The sequence below is a fragment of the Aquarana catesbeiana genome, linkage group LG02 (assembly GCF_042186555.1).
Source record: "Aquarana catesbeiana isolate 2022-GZ linkage group LG02, ASM4218655v1, whole genome shotgun sequence".
NCBI classification, from domain to species: domain Eukaryota; kingdom Metazoa; phylum Chordata; class Amphibia; order Anura; family Ranidae; genus Aquarana; species Aquarana catesbeiana.
The window spans coordinates 31,138,384-31,155,678 of record NC_133325.1 but is presented as its reverse complement, the minus strand read 5'-3'; the positions used below and the strand labels follow the sequence as shown (position 1 = coordinate 31,155,678).

The following is a 17,295-nucleotide window of genomic DNA, read 5'->3' as shown; positions in this document are numbered from 1 at the left end:
GATGCCAGAGTCCCATGCACCAGTGCTGAATGCCCAGTGTACATGGGGCCTAAAAAGCATAACATACTGTGCATCAAATGTGCATCAAATTTGCACACTTATTCTGTTTCTTATTTCAGAAAAGGACACTGTCATGTTTATTTTCATATTAAATCTGCCTACTCTCTCCCTATAAAATTGAATTGTAAAGGATAACATACTACGCATTACAGACAAAAGGAATAGATTTCCCCAAGGTGGGGTTTTTTGGCAGGACAGTGACAAATTGAGTCAAAAATGTATGAAAAATAGAACAAATTTATTTGTACAAAAGTAACATGGTATAAAAATTAAAACAATGAGCTCCAGTGGGAAGTACCTTAACACTAAAAATTAGCTAAACATACATTGGCAGACACATATTCATAACAAAACTTGATATCATGAACATTGAACCTGACGCGTTTCAACCCATACACTAAGGGTCTTCTTCAGAGGGTCTGTCTGCTGGAAAAATATATACAAATAGAGTTGACATACATATATGAATCCCATTATATATGGCAAAAGTTGTGTTTACCGTACAGTATACAATATGGTATAATTACCCAACAATGTATGTCCAGCGGGAAAGGAGAAAAGCCTCCCACATGGGAATCCCTTAAAAAGCTATCTTCCTCTCCTCCCCAGGGCAGAGTCCCATGCACCTCCACCGCCACAGCAACTCAGACCAGGGCAGTGAAAACAGTGACGTAACTTACGAGAGGTCACACTCTCATGCACCGCCCACCAGGCAGAATGGCCGAAAGACAAACCACTCCTGCTATGAAATTAAAGAATAAACTACATCAACGCCCATTACATATACAACAGATTAACCAAATTTATTATGGACAAGGAGGGCCACTAGGGGACTAAAGCCTCCAATTATATCATGCGTACAATTCAAACAAGGAATTCAGCCATGTTAATATATAAGATAAATTGGTAAGGATAATTCTTGGAGTTGTATCATAGGTATTACAAAACACTCAGTCTGTGCCATATGTGATAATAATAATGAGGTGATGAAGGGGGGGGAAGGGGGAGAGTGAGGGAGTGAAGGGAGGGGGGGAGTAATAGGTGAACAAACCATTCAGTGTATGTGTGTAGGGGTGGGAAAATAGGTGACGTGTGTGCCAAAATGTGTGAGGGATGACAGTGTGAAGGATGGGAAGTGCCAGAAAAAATAGAGTAGACCCAAAAGGGGGGGGGGTGAAAAAAACAAACTGTTAAAGAGTGGTCATAAACAAAATTAAAACATATAAGTTCTTCTGACCATGTCCCTTGCCTTCGTCTCTTCTCTCCCCCTGTGCAATGTATTTTTCCTTTCTTCTTTTTTGCTTATTTTTCATTTCATTTTTTATTTTTGTTTTCATTTATTTCTGTTTGAAAATTGAAATCTGATGTTGCAGAGTTACCAATGTATGTGATTAAATTCTCCTATATTTACTGATGCTTTATATATACATAATGTGTGTGATCACTTTTCAAATGTGGACAATGTATATATGCAGGGTATTGTGGAGGTGTGGAGAATGGTGTCCGTTGTGTCTGTTTAGATGGCGCCTTCGGTCCCCTCCCCCTCACAAGTTTGCCTTGCCGATAGTGTTTTTGTATTCCCTTTTCTGACTGTTTCTCTATTACCCGCCGGGGCCCCGGCGCCTCGTCCGCTGCTGCTTTCGGGCCGGGGGTGATCTCTTTTTGATGTGACTTCCCGGCAAGGGGGGGGGAGGGGCCGGCCTATCCAGGCGGCTCCTCCCCCCTATCGCCCATTGGACGCTCGGGCGGGTACCGAGCGCCGTGTCAGGGATACTCCCCCTCTTCCGGCGTTCCGGAACACTCTCGGATGCTCCCCGTCATTGCGCATGCGCGGGGCCCCGTGCATGCGACGTGACGTGGGCGCATCGCAAGATTTCGGCAAGAGTGACGTCTGTTTGGAGCCTATGGCTTTTCCTGAACGCCAGGGAGGCCACACTCGGCCGCTTGGATGGCGGCCATTCCTCCTGCCATGGACTGATCGGGTGATCGCATACACCTGTGATGGACAAGAATAAGACATACACGCCCCCAATAAGCAACATATATAGAGCGGTAGTAACAACACACTCTCAGTCTCTCCCTGCTTGGTGGACTAGAAGCACCTGTCACAATGTAAGTACACTACCTAGCCATGTGCCGTTGCACCATTTTTTTGCCCAATATAACTATGGTTTATGTGGAAATCATCTTATTTCCACATTGATCTTCATTTACTAATCATTATTATTTTTATAGTGACATTATTTTTTGCTTGTTTTTATACTTTAGACTGGTCGACTCGCATTGGATATTAATCCTGCTGAATCTGACTAAGCTTGCGACCAATTCCGGGTTGGCTGACAGGCAACAGTCCAGTTACATGAGGCAATATGGTGCAGTCACATGCGCTACCTAACACTTTTTGAGGTACAAAGTTTGGGAATCACAGTTTGTTTTTTTTACCCCCCCCTTTTGGGTCTACTCTATTTTTTCTGGCACTTCCCATCCTTCACACTGTCATCCCTCACACATTTTGGCACACAGGTCACCCATTTTCCCACCCCTACACACATACACTGAATGGTTTGTTCACCTATTACTCCCCCCCTCCCTTCACTCCCTCACTCTCCCCCTTCCCCCCCTTCATCACCTCATTATTATTATCACATATGGCACAGACTGAGTGTTTTATAATACCTATGATACAACTCCAAGAATTATCCTTACCAATTTATCTTATATATTAACATGGCTGAATTCCTTGTTTGAATTGTACGCATGATATAATTGGAGGCTTTAGTCCCCTAGTGGCCCTCCTTGTCCATAATAAATTTGGTTAATCTGTTGTATATGTAATGGGCGTTGATGTAGTTTATTCTTTAATTTCATCGCAGGAGTGGTTTGTCTTTCGGCCGTTCTGCCTGGTGGGCGGTGCATGAGAGTGTGACCTCTCGTAAGTTACGTCACTGTTTTCACTGCCCTGGTCTGAGTTGCTGTGGCGGTGGAGGTGCATGGGACTCTGCCCTGGGGAGGAGAGGAAGATAGCTTTTTAAGGGATCTCCATGTGGGAGGCTTTTCTCCTTTCTCGCTGGACTTACATTGTTGGGTAATTATACTATATTGTATACTGTACGGTAAACACAACTTTTGCCATATATAATGGGATTCATATATGTATGTCAACTCTATTTGTATATATTTTTCCAGCAGACAGACCCTCTGAAGAAGACCCTTAGTGTATGGGTTGAAACGCGTCAGTTTCAATGTTCATGATATCAAGTTTTGTTATGAATATGTGTCTGCCAATGTATGTCTAGCTATTTTTTAGTGTTAAGGTACTTCCCACTGGAGCTCATTGTTTTAATTTTTATACCATGTTACTTTTGTACAAATAAATTTGTTCTATTTTTCATACATTTTTGACTCAATTTGTCACTGTGCTGCCAAAAAACCCCACCTGGGGGAAATCCGTTCCTTTTGTCTCTAGTCTTTTAGGGGTGAGCAGAAACCCTTTTCCTTCTCTCCAGTGTCCCCTCTTTGCAACATACTATGCATTAAGTCTGTACAATTTATCTGGCTTGTGAATTTGAAAATATACACATTCTAATTTGTTTATGATAAACAATGCCTCATCTCTCCCTCTTATATGGTTAGTGCTTTATTTCTGGGTATTGTGTCTAAAACATGGCACTGTCATTTTTATTTTGGCATAACAACCTGCTTCATCTTTTGGATATAGGTTTGTGGTTTTGAGGTGTTTTGATGCACACTGTGGTTATGACAATAAAACTTGTTTGGCAATTTGTACAAAGTTGATGGCTTTAGCTTTTTTTTCCAAGTATATATCCTCTGATTTTAAATCTATTGTGTCTGCTATTTCCACTGCTCAATTCTGTCCTATTACTGTAACATAAAAAAAATCTGTTGTTTTTGCAACAGCTGCCCAATAAATTATTTTTTTGTGGAAGTCAATCATTTTGGGTCGCTGCTGCTGTATGAAAGCCAAGCAATATTGTAAAAGTGAATAAAACTATTACACCTCCAATTTATGTGATGGCAGAATACAGTGACACTGGTGCTGTCCAAGAGAATTGTAATTTTCTCTAATATCATATATAAGTTAAATGCATCTGTAAAGCATGTTATTTAAAGTATTTGCTTATTTTATAATTTTGTCTGCCGAATGGTATTTTTAAAGTTTGTTTTTTTTTTGCATTTTTTTGGGTTATGTCCCTACTGGCAGTGTCCATCTCCCCATGCTCTTTGCTTTTCAATACTTTGCCAATTAGAATACAACCAGGTGTCCCACAGCTCATAAGTACACCTGGACACAACAGCAGTCAGGAGAGATGTGGCAATAATAAAACTTTCATGCACCTGCAGCACTTTGTCCAAATTCTCCTTTGGGTCAAGGTGGATGTTGATGGCACGAGTCTCTATCCAGGCATTGTCTGTGTTTCGAGGATCATCCAGGTACCCATGGAAGACCTATCAGGAGAAGACAGATATGTTGTTGTATCTTACAGTTTAGCATGATCAGTGTAGCAACATTGAAGCGGCAGTCTACCAACCTCTGTCCCAGAGTCTAGCAATGCCAGAAATTCACTCAAGTATGTATGATCTAGCAGTGCCTGGAACTTAATGGGAATCTGCTGTTCAGGATCCAGTGTGCCCTGAAAAAAATAACCACAGAATACAGAAGAAAGTTATTACTTAGTAAGCTCTGCAATGAAAGTTAGCATTTACAGCAAGGGGAACTGTAGCATAGTACATCTATTATTTGACCAGTGTGGCAAGAAACAACTCAAGTGACCTCCACAGAGTCTTGACCTCAACCCTTTTGAATGTCGATGGAATGATTCGGATGTTGGTTCTGAGGTTGAGGTTGAGGAAGGCAGGAACATGAGCCTACAGAGAGGGGAGAACACTGGTACACAAATTGGCAGTCATGTTCCTCCAGCCGCAGCGTATTGCCAAGTTGTCTCCAGTGGTAATGAGGATGTAGGAGATGATGAGGATGATGTGGTCATTGACGCAACTTGGGTGCCAAGATAGAGCAGAGGAGGAAAGTGAGGGTGAGAGCAGCCACCCTATTCCATCACATTGTAGAGCTGTTATCTCCCAGCCCACTTCTCACAGCTCAGCTGTCTGAGCCTTTTTTAGCACATGTGCAGCTGATCGCACTGTTGCAATTTGCAAACTTTGTCTCAAGCATATCAAACGTGGCAAAAACACCAGCCATTTGGGTACCACATGCTTGACAAGGCATTTAATCTCCCACCACTCAGCCCATTGGCAAGAGCACCTGAAATCCACACAAAAGGGTCGCAAATCTGTTCTTCCTCCTTACTCACCTCAGTCTGCCCCCGCTATACCTCATGACCTCTCAGCAGCCTCCACTGACAGGGATGATGGTATAGCGCAGGGTGTCCCAGGTCCTTGCAGCACATCTGCCAGCAGCACACCACCAGCAGTAGACTATAGCTGGCTAATTTCTCTGTCCCATCTGCTGCAGCAAAAAAAAAAAAACACAGTCACTGCCACCCACATGCCCAGCGTCTAAATGCAAGCTTGTCAAAGCTGCTGGCTCAACAACTTCCGTTAAGTCTGGTGGATTCTGCCCCCTTCCGTGAATTTGCAGAATGTGCTGTACCACAATGGTAGGTTCCCAGTTACTATTTTTTTTACGTAAGGCCATTCCAGCTCTGTACCACCATGTGAAAGGCAATGTTTTGGCATCGTTGGGCAAGGCAGCCAACCACAAAGTCCATGTTACAGCTGCCAATGTGGTCCAGCAATCATAGTCAAGGACGATACTTTGTTCACAGCACACTGGGTAACTCTGCTTGCGACTCAGAAGGATGCAGGACAGGGCTCAGTGCTGCAGCTTGATGTGCCCCCACGTCTCCATACAGCTAGTGGTGATAATGTGTGATTTGTCAGCTCTACCCCCTCCCCCTCTTCCATGCCCTCCTCTGCTGAATTGTCCTATGAACCACAAGTACCTCCTAAGCATTCAAGGGGCTATTCAATGAGTCAGGCTAAAAGGTGCCATGCAGTGCTTCAGCTGGTGTGTCTAGGGGACAGGAACCACACCGGAGCAGAGATTCTTGCAGCTCTGCATGAGCAGGCCCAGAGGTGGTTCACACCACACCAGCTGGAGCCAGGAATGGTGGTGTGTGATAATGGCACAAACCTCCTGTCCACCCTTAGACAGGGAAATTTGACACATGTGCCATGCCTGGCACATGTCCTCAATTAAGTGGTGCAGCATTTCCTAAATAGGTACCCAGGGTTGGAAGATCTGCTAAAGCAGGTCAGAAGAGTCTGTAGCCATTTCAGGCGGTCATACACAGCCAGTGCTTGGTTGGCTGAAATTTAGCGGAATTCTACCTGCCTGTAAACAGCCTGATTTGTGACATGCCCACCAGGTGGAACTTGACTTTGGCAATGCTACAGCGGCTGCACGTGCAGCAAAGGGCCATCAACGAGTGCCTGTGTGAATATGGCACAATGACAGGCTCAGGCTAGCTTGTTTTTTTTTCCTCACGCCAATGTCTGCTCATAAAGGATGCATGCACTGTACTGTCACCATTTGAGAAGGCCACAAGGATGATGAGCTGTGACAATGCATGTATCAATGACACAATCCCTGTTGTGTTCCTGCTGGAGCAGACTCTGCATGGCATTATAGACAGGGCACTTGAGGCAGAGCAGCGGGACAAAGAGGAGGACTCCCTTTCCTCTCAAGGCCCACTTTATGCAGACACCATTGTTCCTATGCCACCAAACACACAAGGGAGAGGGGGAAGAGTAGGATTCTGGCTGTTTTGGAGGCATTTAAGCAGAGGAAGACATACGTCAAACAGTAAGAGATGGTTTTTCCATCTCCAGAACCCTTGGGAGTAGTACGTGGCTGGGAGGAGGCAGTTCCAGATACTATAATCCTCAGTGATTGAAATGGTTATAGGTTTGTTCTGTGCTAATATTTAATTATACTATGATGACAGCTACTGTCTCCACCGTGACACCTACCTAAAGCCCCTTTCACACTGGGGCGGTGCGTCGGCGGTAAAGCGCCGCTATTTTTAGTGGTGCTATACCATCAATTTTGCGGTGCTATTCGGGCACTAGCGGGGCACTTTTACTCCTCGCTAGCGGGCTGAGAAACGGTTAAAACCACCCGCATAGCGCTGCTGCAGCAGCGCTTTGCCGGCGGTATAGCTGTCCTGTCCATTGATTTCAATGGGCAAGAGCGGTGGAGGAGCGGTATACACACTGCTCCTTCACTGCTCCAAAGATGCTAATAGCAGGACTTTATATAGCGTCCTGCCAGTGCACTGCTCCAGTGGAAAGACAGGAGCGGCTCTTTCAGGGCGCTTTGCAGGCACTATTTTTAGCGCTGTAGCACCTGCAAAGCACCCCAAATGTGAAAGGGGTCTAAGTAGGGTTTATGCAAAAAAATGAAAGAATTCTAGTGGGTGTGATCTGTAATACAGTGCTGTGAAAAAGTATTTGCCCCCTTTCTGATTTTTTTTCTTTTTTTGCATATTTCTCACACTTAAATGATTCAGATATTCAAACACATTTTAATATTACACAAGGATAACCCGAGTAAATCCAAGATGCAGTTTTTAAATTATTATTTCATTTAGTAAAGGAAAAAATCTGTTTAAACCTGACTGGCCCTATGTGAAAAAGTAATTGCCCCCTCCCATGCTGAATCATGAATGAACTATGATTAACCACAATTTTTTGGAAAGTTGAGTTCAATTTCACTTGCCACACCCAGGCCTGATTACTGCCAGACCTGTTCAATCAAGAAATCACATAAATAGAAGCTGTCTGACAAAGTGAAGCACGCTAACAGATCACAAAAAGCCACACATCATGCCACAATTTAAAAAAAATCAAGAACAGATTAGAAACAAACAAGTATCGGACTAGGAAGGGTTTCAAAGCCATTTCTAAGGCTTTGGAACTCCAGTGAACCATGGGGAGAGCCATTATCCACAAATGGGGATAACTTGGAACAGTGGTGAATCTTACCAGGAGTGGCCGGCCTACAAAAATTACTCTAACGGCATGACAACGACTCATCCAGGAGGTCATAAAAGAACCCACAACAACATGTAAATAATTGCAGGCCTCACTTGCCTCAGGTAAGATCAGTGTTCATGATTCAACAATAAGAAATACTTGTCGAAAATGGCATCCATAGGTGGGAGAGTTCCAAGGCCAGAGCCACTGCTGCCCAAAAAGAACACAAAAGCTCATCTCACATTTACCAAAAAAATCTTGATTATCCCCAAGACTTTTAGGCAAATATTCTGTGGACTGATGAGACAAAAATGTACCTTTTTGGAAGGTGTGCGTCCCATTACATCTGGCATAAAACAAATACAGCATTTCATAACAAGAACATCATACCAATAGTCAGACATGGTGGTGGTAGCGTGATGGTCTGGGGCTGATTTGCAGCTTTAGGACCTGGGCAACTTACCATAATTGATGGAACCATGAATTTTGAGCTCTAACAGAAAATCCTAAAGGAGAATGTCCGGCCATCAGTTCCTGACCTCAAGCTCAAGTGCACTTGGGTTATGCAGCAGGACAATGATCCAAAACACAACAGCAAGTCCACCTCCAAATGGTTCAAACAAAGCAAAATTTAGGTTTTGGAGTGGCCTAGTCAAAGTCCGGACTTAAATCCAATTGAGATGCTGTATCATGACCTTACACAGGCCATTCATGCTGGAAAACCCTCCAATGTGGCTGAATTAAAACAATTCAGCAAAAAAGAGTGGGCCAAAATTGCTCCACAGCAATGAGAAAGACTCATTGCCAGTTATCGCAAATGCTTGATTGCAGTTGTTGCCGCCAAGGGTGGCACAACCGGTTATTAGATTTAGGAAGCAATTACATTTTCACATAAAGCCAGGCAGGTTTGGACAGCTTTTTTCCTTTATTAAATGAAACCATCATTTAAAAACTGCATTTTGTATTTACTCGGGTTATCTTTGTGTAATAATAACATTTATTTGATGATCTGAGTCATTTAAGTGTGACAAATATGCAAAAAAAAAAACAGAAAGGGGGCAAATACTTTTTCACAGCATTGTATGCGTATTCTTATTAAGGTGCCATTGCTTACATTCACTTGATATACAATAAAAAACTTTGTGACCTTTTTTTATAAATATGTGTGGATCATTCCATCAAAATAAAGTGACAAATGCTAATGCTACTCAACAATCCTTAGAGACAATCCTTAGAGAATAGACATATATAAATCATATAAATATTATACATATAAAGTAGCAGGTGCAATAATTGATCAACAGTCTTCACAGTGTAAACCTTATATCATAAGTTAAATCCTAGGTGCAATGAAGTGATAAATTGTGATAAAAATTCCTATTATCATATTCAAGTCCTGAAAGTAAGCAGTCTGTTTGGAAGTAAAGACCATCCTTCAAAAACAAAGTGACTTGTGCCTTTTTTTTCTGTGTGCTTTCTAGAGATCTTATGGTGCAAGTGCTTCACTCCGTGCTCTCCTATGTGAATGCACTTACCAGGGGGCTCTCCCTTCTAGGGGGTCTTGCGCCTTCACAGCCACACTGCTGTATATTGAAACACAGACCTCCGATGGTAGTATTTTTCATCGGCCTTCACCTCGTTATTACACAGTATATGCAAAGAGAAATAACACTCCATAGTGCAATACTGTTTAACTCTATTTATTTTTGTAATAGACATATTTTCGTCTAATCAGCCGCTCCCAATGAAGTCTTGATGACGTCATCAGAAGCCATAGCATCATTGCGTCACTTCCTGTTTGGTCCGTGGAGCGCATGGGAATCACGGAGTTCCTGTTTCTTACTGCTAAATAATTTTAAACCAGTGTAAGTGCATATCTATATATCTCATATCTATACGTCTATTACAAAAATAAATGGAGTGTTAATGCTTTTGACAAAAAAAAAATTTGGAACGAAACAAATTGCACATGTCTAATGACTTGTAATACATTGTAAACTCAGAGTCCCCAAACACCTACTTTATATCAAACTGGTATACATTATTCCCTCTGTGAACAATGATAATTATTAGTATATCTTTTTTCCTTACCCCCGGTAATGACCAAAGCTCATTCCCTCTCCACCTCACTATCAGAACTTCTATATTCTTAGATGCTTTCCGGTTGGGACCATTGGCTGAGCTGGTGCTCCATCTAGCAATGAAGTCACAAGACGAATCGGTCAGTAAGTGCAGTCGCATTACAATGTGTTTGCCAAAAACAAGAATGTTAGATACCATAAAAAGATGCAATTTACCCCAGGAGTCACTAACATGACCTCTGTTCTGGGCCCTCTTACTAGATGTCTTAAATCAGCCTGCCCAGAGATATGTATACTGTACCAGGATACTGCATACTGTCTTTTGTGCTGTGCAACTCTGTGCTCTATCTTGCTAAATTTTCTGTGCTGCCCTGCTGTGTCCTATATGCCATCTGTTCCATCATCTGCACTAACCTATGGTGTTCTTTATGATGTCATGTTATCCTCTCTGCTGTCCTGCTGTGTCCTCTGTACTGTTTCTCTGCCTTCTCTGCTCTATTCTCTCTACTGTGCTGCTGTTCCCTCTATACTGTCTACCCTGCCTTCTGTGCTGTCCTGCTTTGTCCTCTGTATTGTCCTGCTGGCTCCTTTGCACTGTCTACCCTGCCTTCTGTGCTGTCTTGCTGTCAGGAAAGGGTCCATCCGCTGGTAAGATATATCATTTGGCATGCAGTACTGGGGTCCACCAGCAGGTGTCTCCTGGCAGTGTTGAACTGTCAGGAGAATATTTCCCTGCTGGTGTCATTTCATCTTTTGGCCGCAGTACTGATGTCCACCAGCAGATGGATCCTGGCAGTATGGAGCAGACAACACTCCCTGCGCTTAGGTGTGACTTGAAGCCAATTAGAGTCAGCCCTATAAATACCCGGCAAGCCCTCACGTGCTCGCCTTGGTATCTTTCTCCCTGTGCCTTGACGCCTGTATCTGAACCTGCTCTGCTCTGCTCTGCTCTGCTCCGATCCGACCCCTATCCCAGGCCCATCTTGTTCTTGTCCCTCCTGATTCCCTTGGATCCCTACCCTGCAGCTTTACCATCCATCCTCTCCCCTTCCTGCTGGTTTCCCGTCCTTACCCATCTGCTGACCTCCTGTGTATGACCCTGGCTTGGCTAACGTTTATGCTTCTGGTTTATCCCTTGTTCCTGCTTACCTGCTGTGTATGACCCTGGCCTGGCTGACATCTGTGATTCCGGTATTGCCCCTTGCTGTATATACTATTGTTTGCTGTGGGTTTGTTGTGTTGGTTTTGCACTGTTTGTATTTTCTGAGTTATCACTTATTTTTAATAAATATTATTTATTCATTTACATGCGTTTGGGTTATCTCTGTGCAGTCCACACAGTCTGGTCTACTAGTCTCCTGACAGTATACCAAGGCCATCCCTGACCAGACGTGGCTGCACTGAGAAGCCGTCCTGTTACGGTGGGCGCGCAAAAAATGAACTTTGATGAAATTGTTTATTATTCTCTGCTGGCAGCAGAGGATAATGAATATTGCCGTCAGTCTCTTAAAGGTTGGACCCGTGACCAACTGCTGGAAACGATCCAAACAGCCCATTTACTAGTAGATCAGGGTCATGCGTTATTTGAGGATGTTCAGCCTTTGATCCAATTATGTACAAAGTCAGCCTTGTCATGCATTCCCGAAGGTAGTGACGATTTCTCCCCTCCTTTCAGTTGTGACCAGGTTGAATCCCTAGTATGGTTGTAAGAGGATGATCCGGCTTTCTTTGATGAACATTATTCCGCTTGTTCCCAGCAGGTGTTATCCGATTGCATTTATTAAGTACAATCTCTGGTTAGTCAGGCTGTGTGTGAATCAGCGTTTGTTCAACCTATGCTGCAGGCGTGGTCAGATCTCCTGTCCTTAGCTAAGCCACAATATTCCAGCCCTGCCATTAATCATCTGCCTTCCAAAAGATCTATCTCCCCGTCACCTATGGCAACCTCAGCTACGACCCAGTTTAATCAGCTCCCTACCAATTACTACTACCCAGTCTCCAAGTGTAGCACCTATCCCGCCTTCAATCCACCTGTCTCTTCTCCTCCACCTGTAACAGTCCCACAAAACCCCTCTCTAGCTACAGTTCCTTGGTCTTCCTTCGATCCAGCTACTTTCTTTTCTTTCAGCCCTGCACCTACATACAAAACTGCACGGGCTAAACCAAAAAAGAAACAAAAATTCTTTACTACCCACACGATCCTGCTAGTAACCCAACTTGCTTCCACACCAACTAACCCACCTGATTCTGTCAAACCTCTGCCTGCTACCCAGCCTGACAGTCCAGTGCCTGCTACCGAGCCTGATGCGCCAGTGTCTTCTACTCAACCTGTTGTGCCAATGCTTGTGCCCGCTGTCCAGTTTGAGGTCCCAGTGCCTGCTGCTCAGCCTGACATCTCAGTGCCCATGTTCCAGTCTGACGCTTCAGTGACTACTGTCCAGTTCGATGTACCTATTGTTCAGCCTGGTATGCCAGCACCTGCTGTTCTGCCCGATGTGCCAGCGCCTGTGTCTGCTGCCCAGTCTAAAGTTCCAGTGCCCGCTCCCCAGTCTGATGTCTTCATGCCTGCCTTCCAGCTTGATGTCCCTGCCTTCCAGTCTGATGTGCCCACCTTCCAGTCTGATGCACCCGCTCTCCAGTCTAATGCACCTGCTATCCAGTCTGATATGCCTGCCTTCCAGCCGGATGTCTTGAAGCTTGCCTTCCAGCCCGAAATCCCAGTGTCCATGTTCCAGTCTGACGCTCCAGTGACTATTGACCAGTCCGATGTACCTGTTCAGCCTGTTGTGCCAGTACCTGCTGTTCAGCCTGATGAGCCTGCTTTCCGGTTTGATGTGTCCATCCTCCAGCCTGATATCCTGGTACCTGTCTTCCAGCCTGATGTCGTGATGTTGGTATCCCAGCCTGAGGTTTCGGTGCCCGTGTCTCAGCCTGAAGTTTCGGTGCCCGTGTTTCAGCCTGGAGTTTCGGTGCCCGTGTCTCAGCCTGCTGAATCGGTGCCCGTTACCCAGTCTGTTGAATCGGTGCCCGTTACCCGGTCTGCTGAACTGGTGCCCGTTACCCAGTCTGCTAAACCGAAGTCCGTCACTTTGCCTGTCAAGCCAGTATCCGTTATCCGGCTTGCCGAATCAGTGCCCGGTGTCCAGCTCGCTGAGTCGGGGCCTGTTACCCAGCCCACTGGGCCGGGGTCCGTTACCCAGCTTGCTGAGCCGGTGCCTGTAATCTGGCCTGCCCTTACGGTGCTCGCTGTTCGGCCCAATGTTCCAGAGCCTGCTGCCCAGCTCGATGACCCGGAGCCTGTTGCCCAGCTCGATGACCCGGAGCCTGCTGCCCAGCTCAATGACCCGGAGCCTGCTGCCCAGCTCGATGACCCGGAGCCTGCTGCCCAGCTGGATGACCCGGAGCCTGCTGCCCAGCTCGATGACCCGGAGCCTGCTGCCCAGCTCGATGACCCGGAGCCTGCTGTCCAGCTCAAGTTGTTCCTGTCTGCTGCCCAGCTCAAGTTGTTCCTGTCTGCTGCCCAGCTCAAGTTGTTCCTGTCTGCTGCCCAGCTCAAGTTGTTCCTGTCTGCTGCCCAGCTCAAGTTGTTCCTGTCTGCTGCCCAGCTCAATGACTCTGACATGCCAGCCGTCTGCCCGGATGTGCCTGATGACCAGCCTGAAATGCCTTCTTCCACCATTCTGCCTGATGCCATAGACCATGGACAATTAAGACCAGTTGGAGCGTCCGGAGGCCGCTCCTTTAGGGAGGGGTACTGTCAGGAAAGGGTCCATCCGCTGGTAAGATATATCATTTGGCATGCAGTACTGGGGTCCACCAGCAGGTGTCTCCTGGCAGTGTTGAACTGTCAGGAGAATATTTCCCTGCTGGTGTCATTTCATCTTTTGGCCGCAGTACTGATGTCCACCAGCGGATGGATCCTGGCAGTATGGAGCAGACAACACTCCCTGCGCTCAGGTGTGACTTGAAGCCAATTAGAGTCAGCCCTATAAATACCCGGCAAGCCCTCACATGCTCGCCTTGGTATCTTTCTCCCTGTGCCTTGACGCCTGTATCCTGTTTGTGAACCTGCTCTGCTCTGCTCCGCTCCGCTCCACTTCGCTCCGCTCTGATCCGATCCGATCCCTATCCCAGGCCCATCTTGTTCTTGTCCCTCCTGATTCCCTTGGATCCCTACCCTGCAGCTTTACCATCCATCCTCTCCCCTTCTTGCTGGTTTCCCGTCCTTACCCATCTGCTGACCTCCTGTGTATGACCCTGGCTTGGCTAACGTTTATGCTTCTGGTTTATCCCTTGTTCCTGCTTACCTGCTGTGTATGACCCTGGCCTGGCTGACATCTGTGATTCCGGTATTGCCCCTTGCTGTATATACTATTGTTTGCTGTGGGTTTGTTGTGTTGGTTTTGCACTGTTTGTATTTTCTGAGTTATCACTTATTTTTAATAAATATTATTTATTCATTTACATGCGTTTGGGTTATCTCTGTGCAGTCCACACAGTCTGGTCTACTAGTCTCCTGACACTTGCTTTGTCCTCTGTATTGTCCTGCTGGCTCCTTTGCACTGTCTACCCTGCCTTTTGGGCTTTCCTGATCTGCCCTCTGTGCTGTCCTGCTGTGTCTCTGTATGCTCCTGCCCGGCCCTTTGTGCTGTAGTGTTTGGCCCTCTGTGCTGTTTTGCTCAACCCTCTTAGCTGTTCTCCTCAGTCCTCCGTGCTGTCCTGCCCAGCCCTCTGTGCTACCTTGCTCAGCCCTCTGTGATGTTCTTCTCAACCCCTTGTGCTGTTCGGCTCAGCCCTCTTAGCTGTTCTCTTTGGCTCACTGTGCTGTCCTGCTCGGCCTTCTGTGCTGTTCTGTTCTGCCACATGTGGGCACCTGCTTTGCCCTCTGTGCTGTACTGCTAAGATCTACTCAATCCTCTCTATTCTTTCCTATTCAGTCCTCTATACTATCCTGCTCAGTTCTAATTTCTGAGATACACATCTAGTCATCAACTGTACAGAAAAGGGTATACAAAAAAATCATGATTGCCGCTCACCGTGTCAGTACAGGGTGCAAAGAATGGTTTGGTCCAAACCAGCGCAGACTCCCGACTCCTTTCAGCCCAGTTCGTCCCATCGGGTTTCTGCATAAAGTGACAAGATTGTCTTTTTTGAGCACAGAGTACATCTGGTCCCATTGTTCATCATTCAAATGATGAGGACAGAGGGAATTCATTGTCCAGTTATTAGCCCTGAAAAAAACTCTACATATGATTTCCAGCATTAAGAAAGTGTAAGAGCTTCTCCTGAGCAGCAAAGTAGTACATACTGACTGTGCTTTTTAATTCATATAACTGGCCCATAAAAGCCATCATTTGTATTCTGTAGAGGAGAAGTCATAGCTAGGACTACCCTGCAGGAATATAATGCCACCAAACCATCATTGCTGCTACCTCGACCCTGGTCTACTGTAAGTGAAGGAATTATCTGCCACCTCTTCAATCCACTCTGGTATGGCATATGGCCCCATAACAAAATTTCAGTTAGAGGCACACACATTCCAAAGTGGCCCTTACATTGGTGTCAGGATTAAGGTCCTCATTACAATGGTAGTTGGAGGCAAAACCCATGATACATTGATGGGAAAAGGTGAAGATTCGTTGGTGGTTAATGGTGTAGCCCCTTGTCAGCAGCCAAGCCTAATTTACGTTGGTCAGTGGCGAAGCCCCCTTTATGTTGATGGCTTCCACATGGACCATCATTGTAAAGGCTAAGTCCCTCCACACTGGTGGTCATTTGTGTAGCCCTTACATTTGTGGTCATTGGCAAAGCCTCCTACATATTGGTGGTTTGTGGCGAAGCTCTGATAACATTGGTAGACAATGGCAAAGCCCCTTTTATATTGATAGTCCATGGCAAATAATATTGCTGATCAGCAGTGAAGCCCTTTCTGGATTGATTGTCAGTAGGGATTGGGAAAAGGATGGCCCGAGCATAAATTCGGGCCGAAAGTGCTAATTTTAAAGGCTTATATGCAAGTTATTGTCATAAAAAGTGTTTGGGGACCTGGGTCCTGCCCCAGGAGGCATGTATCAATGCAAAAAAAAAGTTTTAAAAACGTCTGTTTTTTCGGGAGCAGTGGTTTTAATAATGCTTAAAGTTAAACAATAAAAATGAAATATTCCTTTAAATATCGTGCCTGGGGGATGTCTGTAGTATGCCTGTAAAGTGGCACAGTTTTTCCGTGTTTAGAACAGTACCACAGCAAAATTAAATTTCTAAAAAAAAAAAAAAGCGTAGGGGTCCCCCCAAAATCCATACCAGACCCTTATCCGAGCATGCAACCTGGCAGGCCGCAGGAAAAGAGGGGGACGAGAGAGCACCTCCCCCCTCCTGAACCGTACCAGGCCACATGCCCTCAACATGGGGAGGGTGCTTTGGAGTAGCCCCCAAAGCACCTTGTCCCCATGTTGATGGGGACAAAGGGCCTCATCTCCACAACCCTTGCCCGGTGGTTGTGGGGGTCTGCGGGCAGGGGGCTTATCGGAATCTGGAAGCCCCTTTTAACAAGGGGACCCCCAGATCTCGGCCTCCCCCCATGTGTCTTGGTAACGGGTACATTGTACCCCTACATTTCACAAAAAAAGTGTGAAAAATAGTAAAAAAGACAGGAAACACTTTGGGACAAATCCTTTATTAAAAACTAAAAAAATAAAAATGTCCCGCGATCTCACACCGCCCCAACAAACCGGAAAAAGAAAAAAAAGTGACGCTTCTTCTCGAAGACAACTGTTATATAGCTGAAAGTGGGGCCACTCGGTGACGTAAATGGGCGACCCCGCCTTCCTTTGATGTCATATGGTGTCAGAGGGAGGCGGGGTCACCTGTTTACGTCACCGGGTGGCCCCGCCCTCAGCTCACTCAGCAGGAGTCTCCCATGAAGGTGGAGCTGTTGCAGCTTTTGTTTTTCGTTTTTTCTTTTTTTGGTCCATCGGGCGGCGTGGGATGGATCTACATTGCGGGACATTTTTATTTTTTTAGTTTTTAATAAAGGACTTTGGGGTGACCCCATGCCATTTTTTTTTTAGATTTGGCGCTGGGTTCCCCTTAATATCCATACTTGACCTGAAGGGCCTGGTATGGGTTTGGGGGACCC

At 45.5% G+C, this 17,295-nt stretch overlaps 1 protein-coding gene across 5 annotated transcripts in view; it reads right to left on the bottom strand.

Moving 5' to 3' along the window:
• Positions 1-17,295, bottom strand: part of LOC141126759 (transient receptor potential cation channel subfamily M member 2-like) — a 231,681-nt gene that overhangs the window by 33,122 nt on the left and 181,264 nt on the right. For all 5 annotated transcript variants that reach the window (XM_073612738.1, XM_073612736.1, XM_073612741.1 and 2 more), the window contains 4 exons: positions 15,197-15,283; positions 10,171-10,273; positions 4,611-4,712; positions 4,417-4,527 (listed from right to left, as the gene is read on the bottom strand). In XM_073612738.1, coding sequence (XP_073468839.1) covers positions 4,417-4,527; positions 4,611-4,712; positions 10,171-10,273; positions 15,197-15,283 — 403 coding nt within the window. The remainder of the gene's footprint in view (positions 1-4,416; positions 4,528-4,610; positions 4,713-10,170; positions 10,274-15,196; positions 15,284-17,295) is intronic.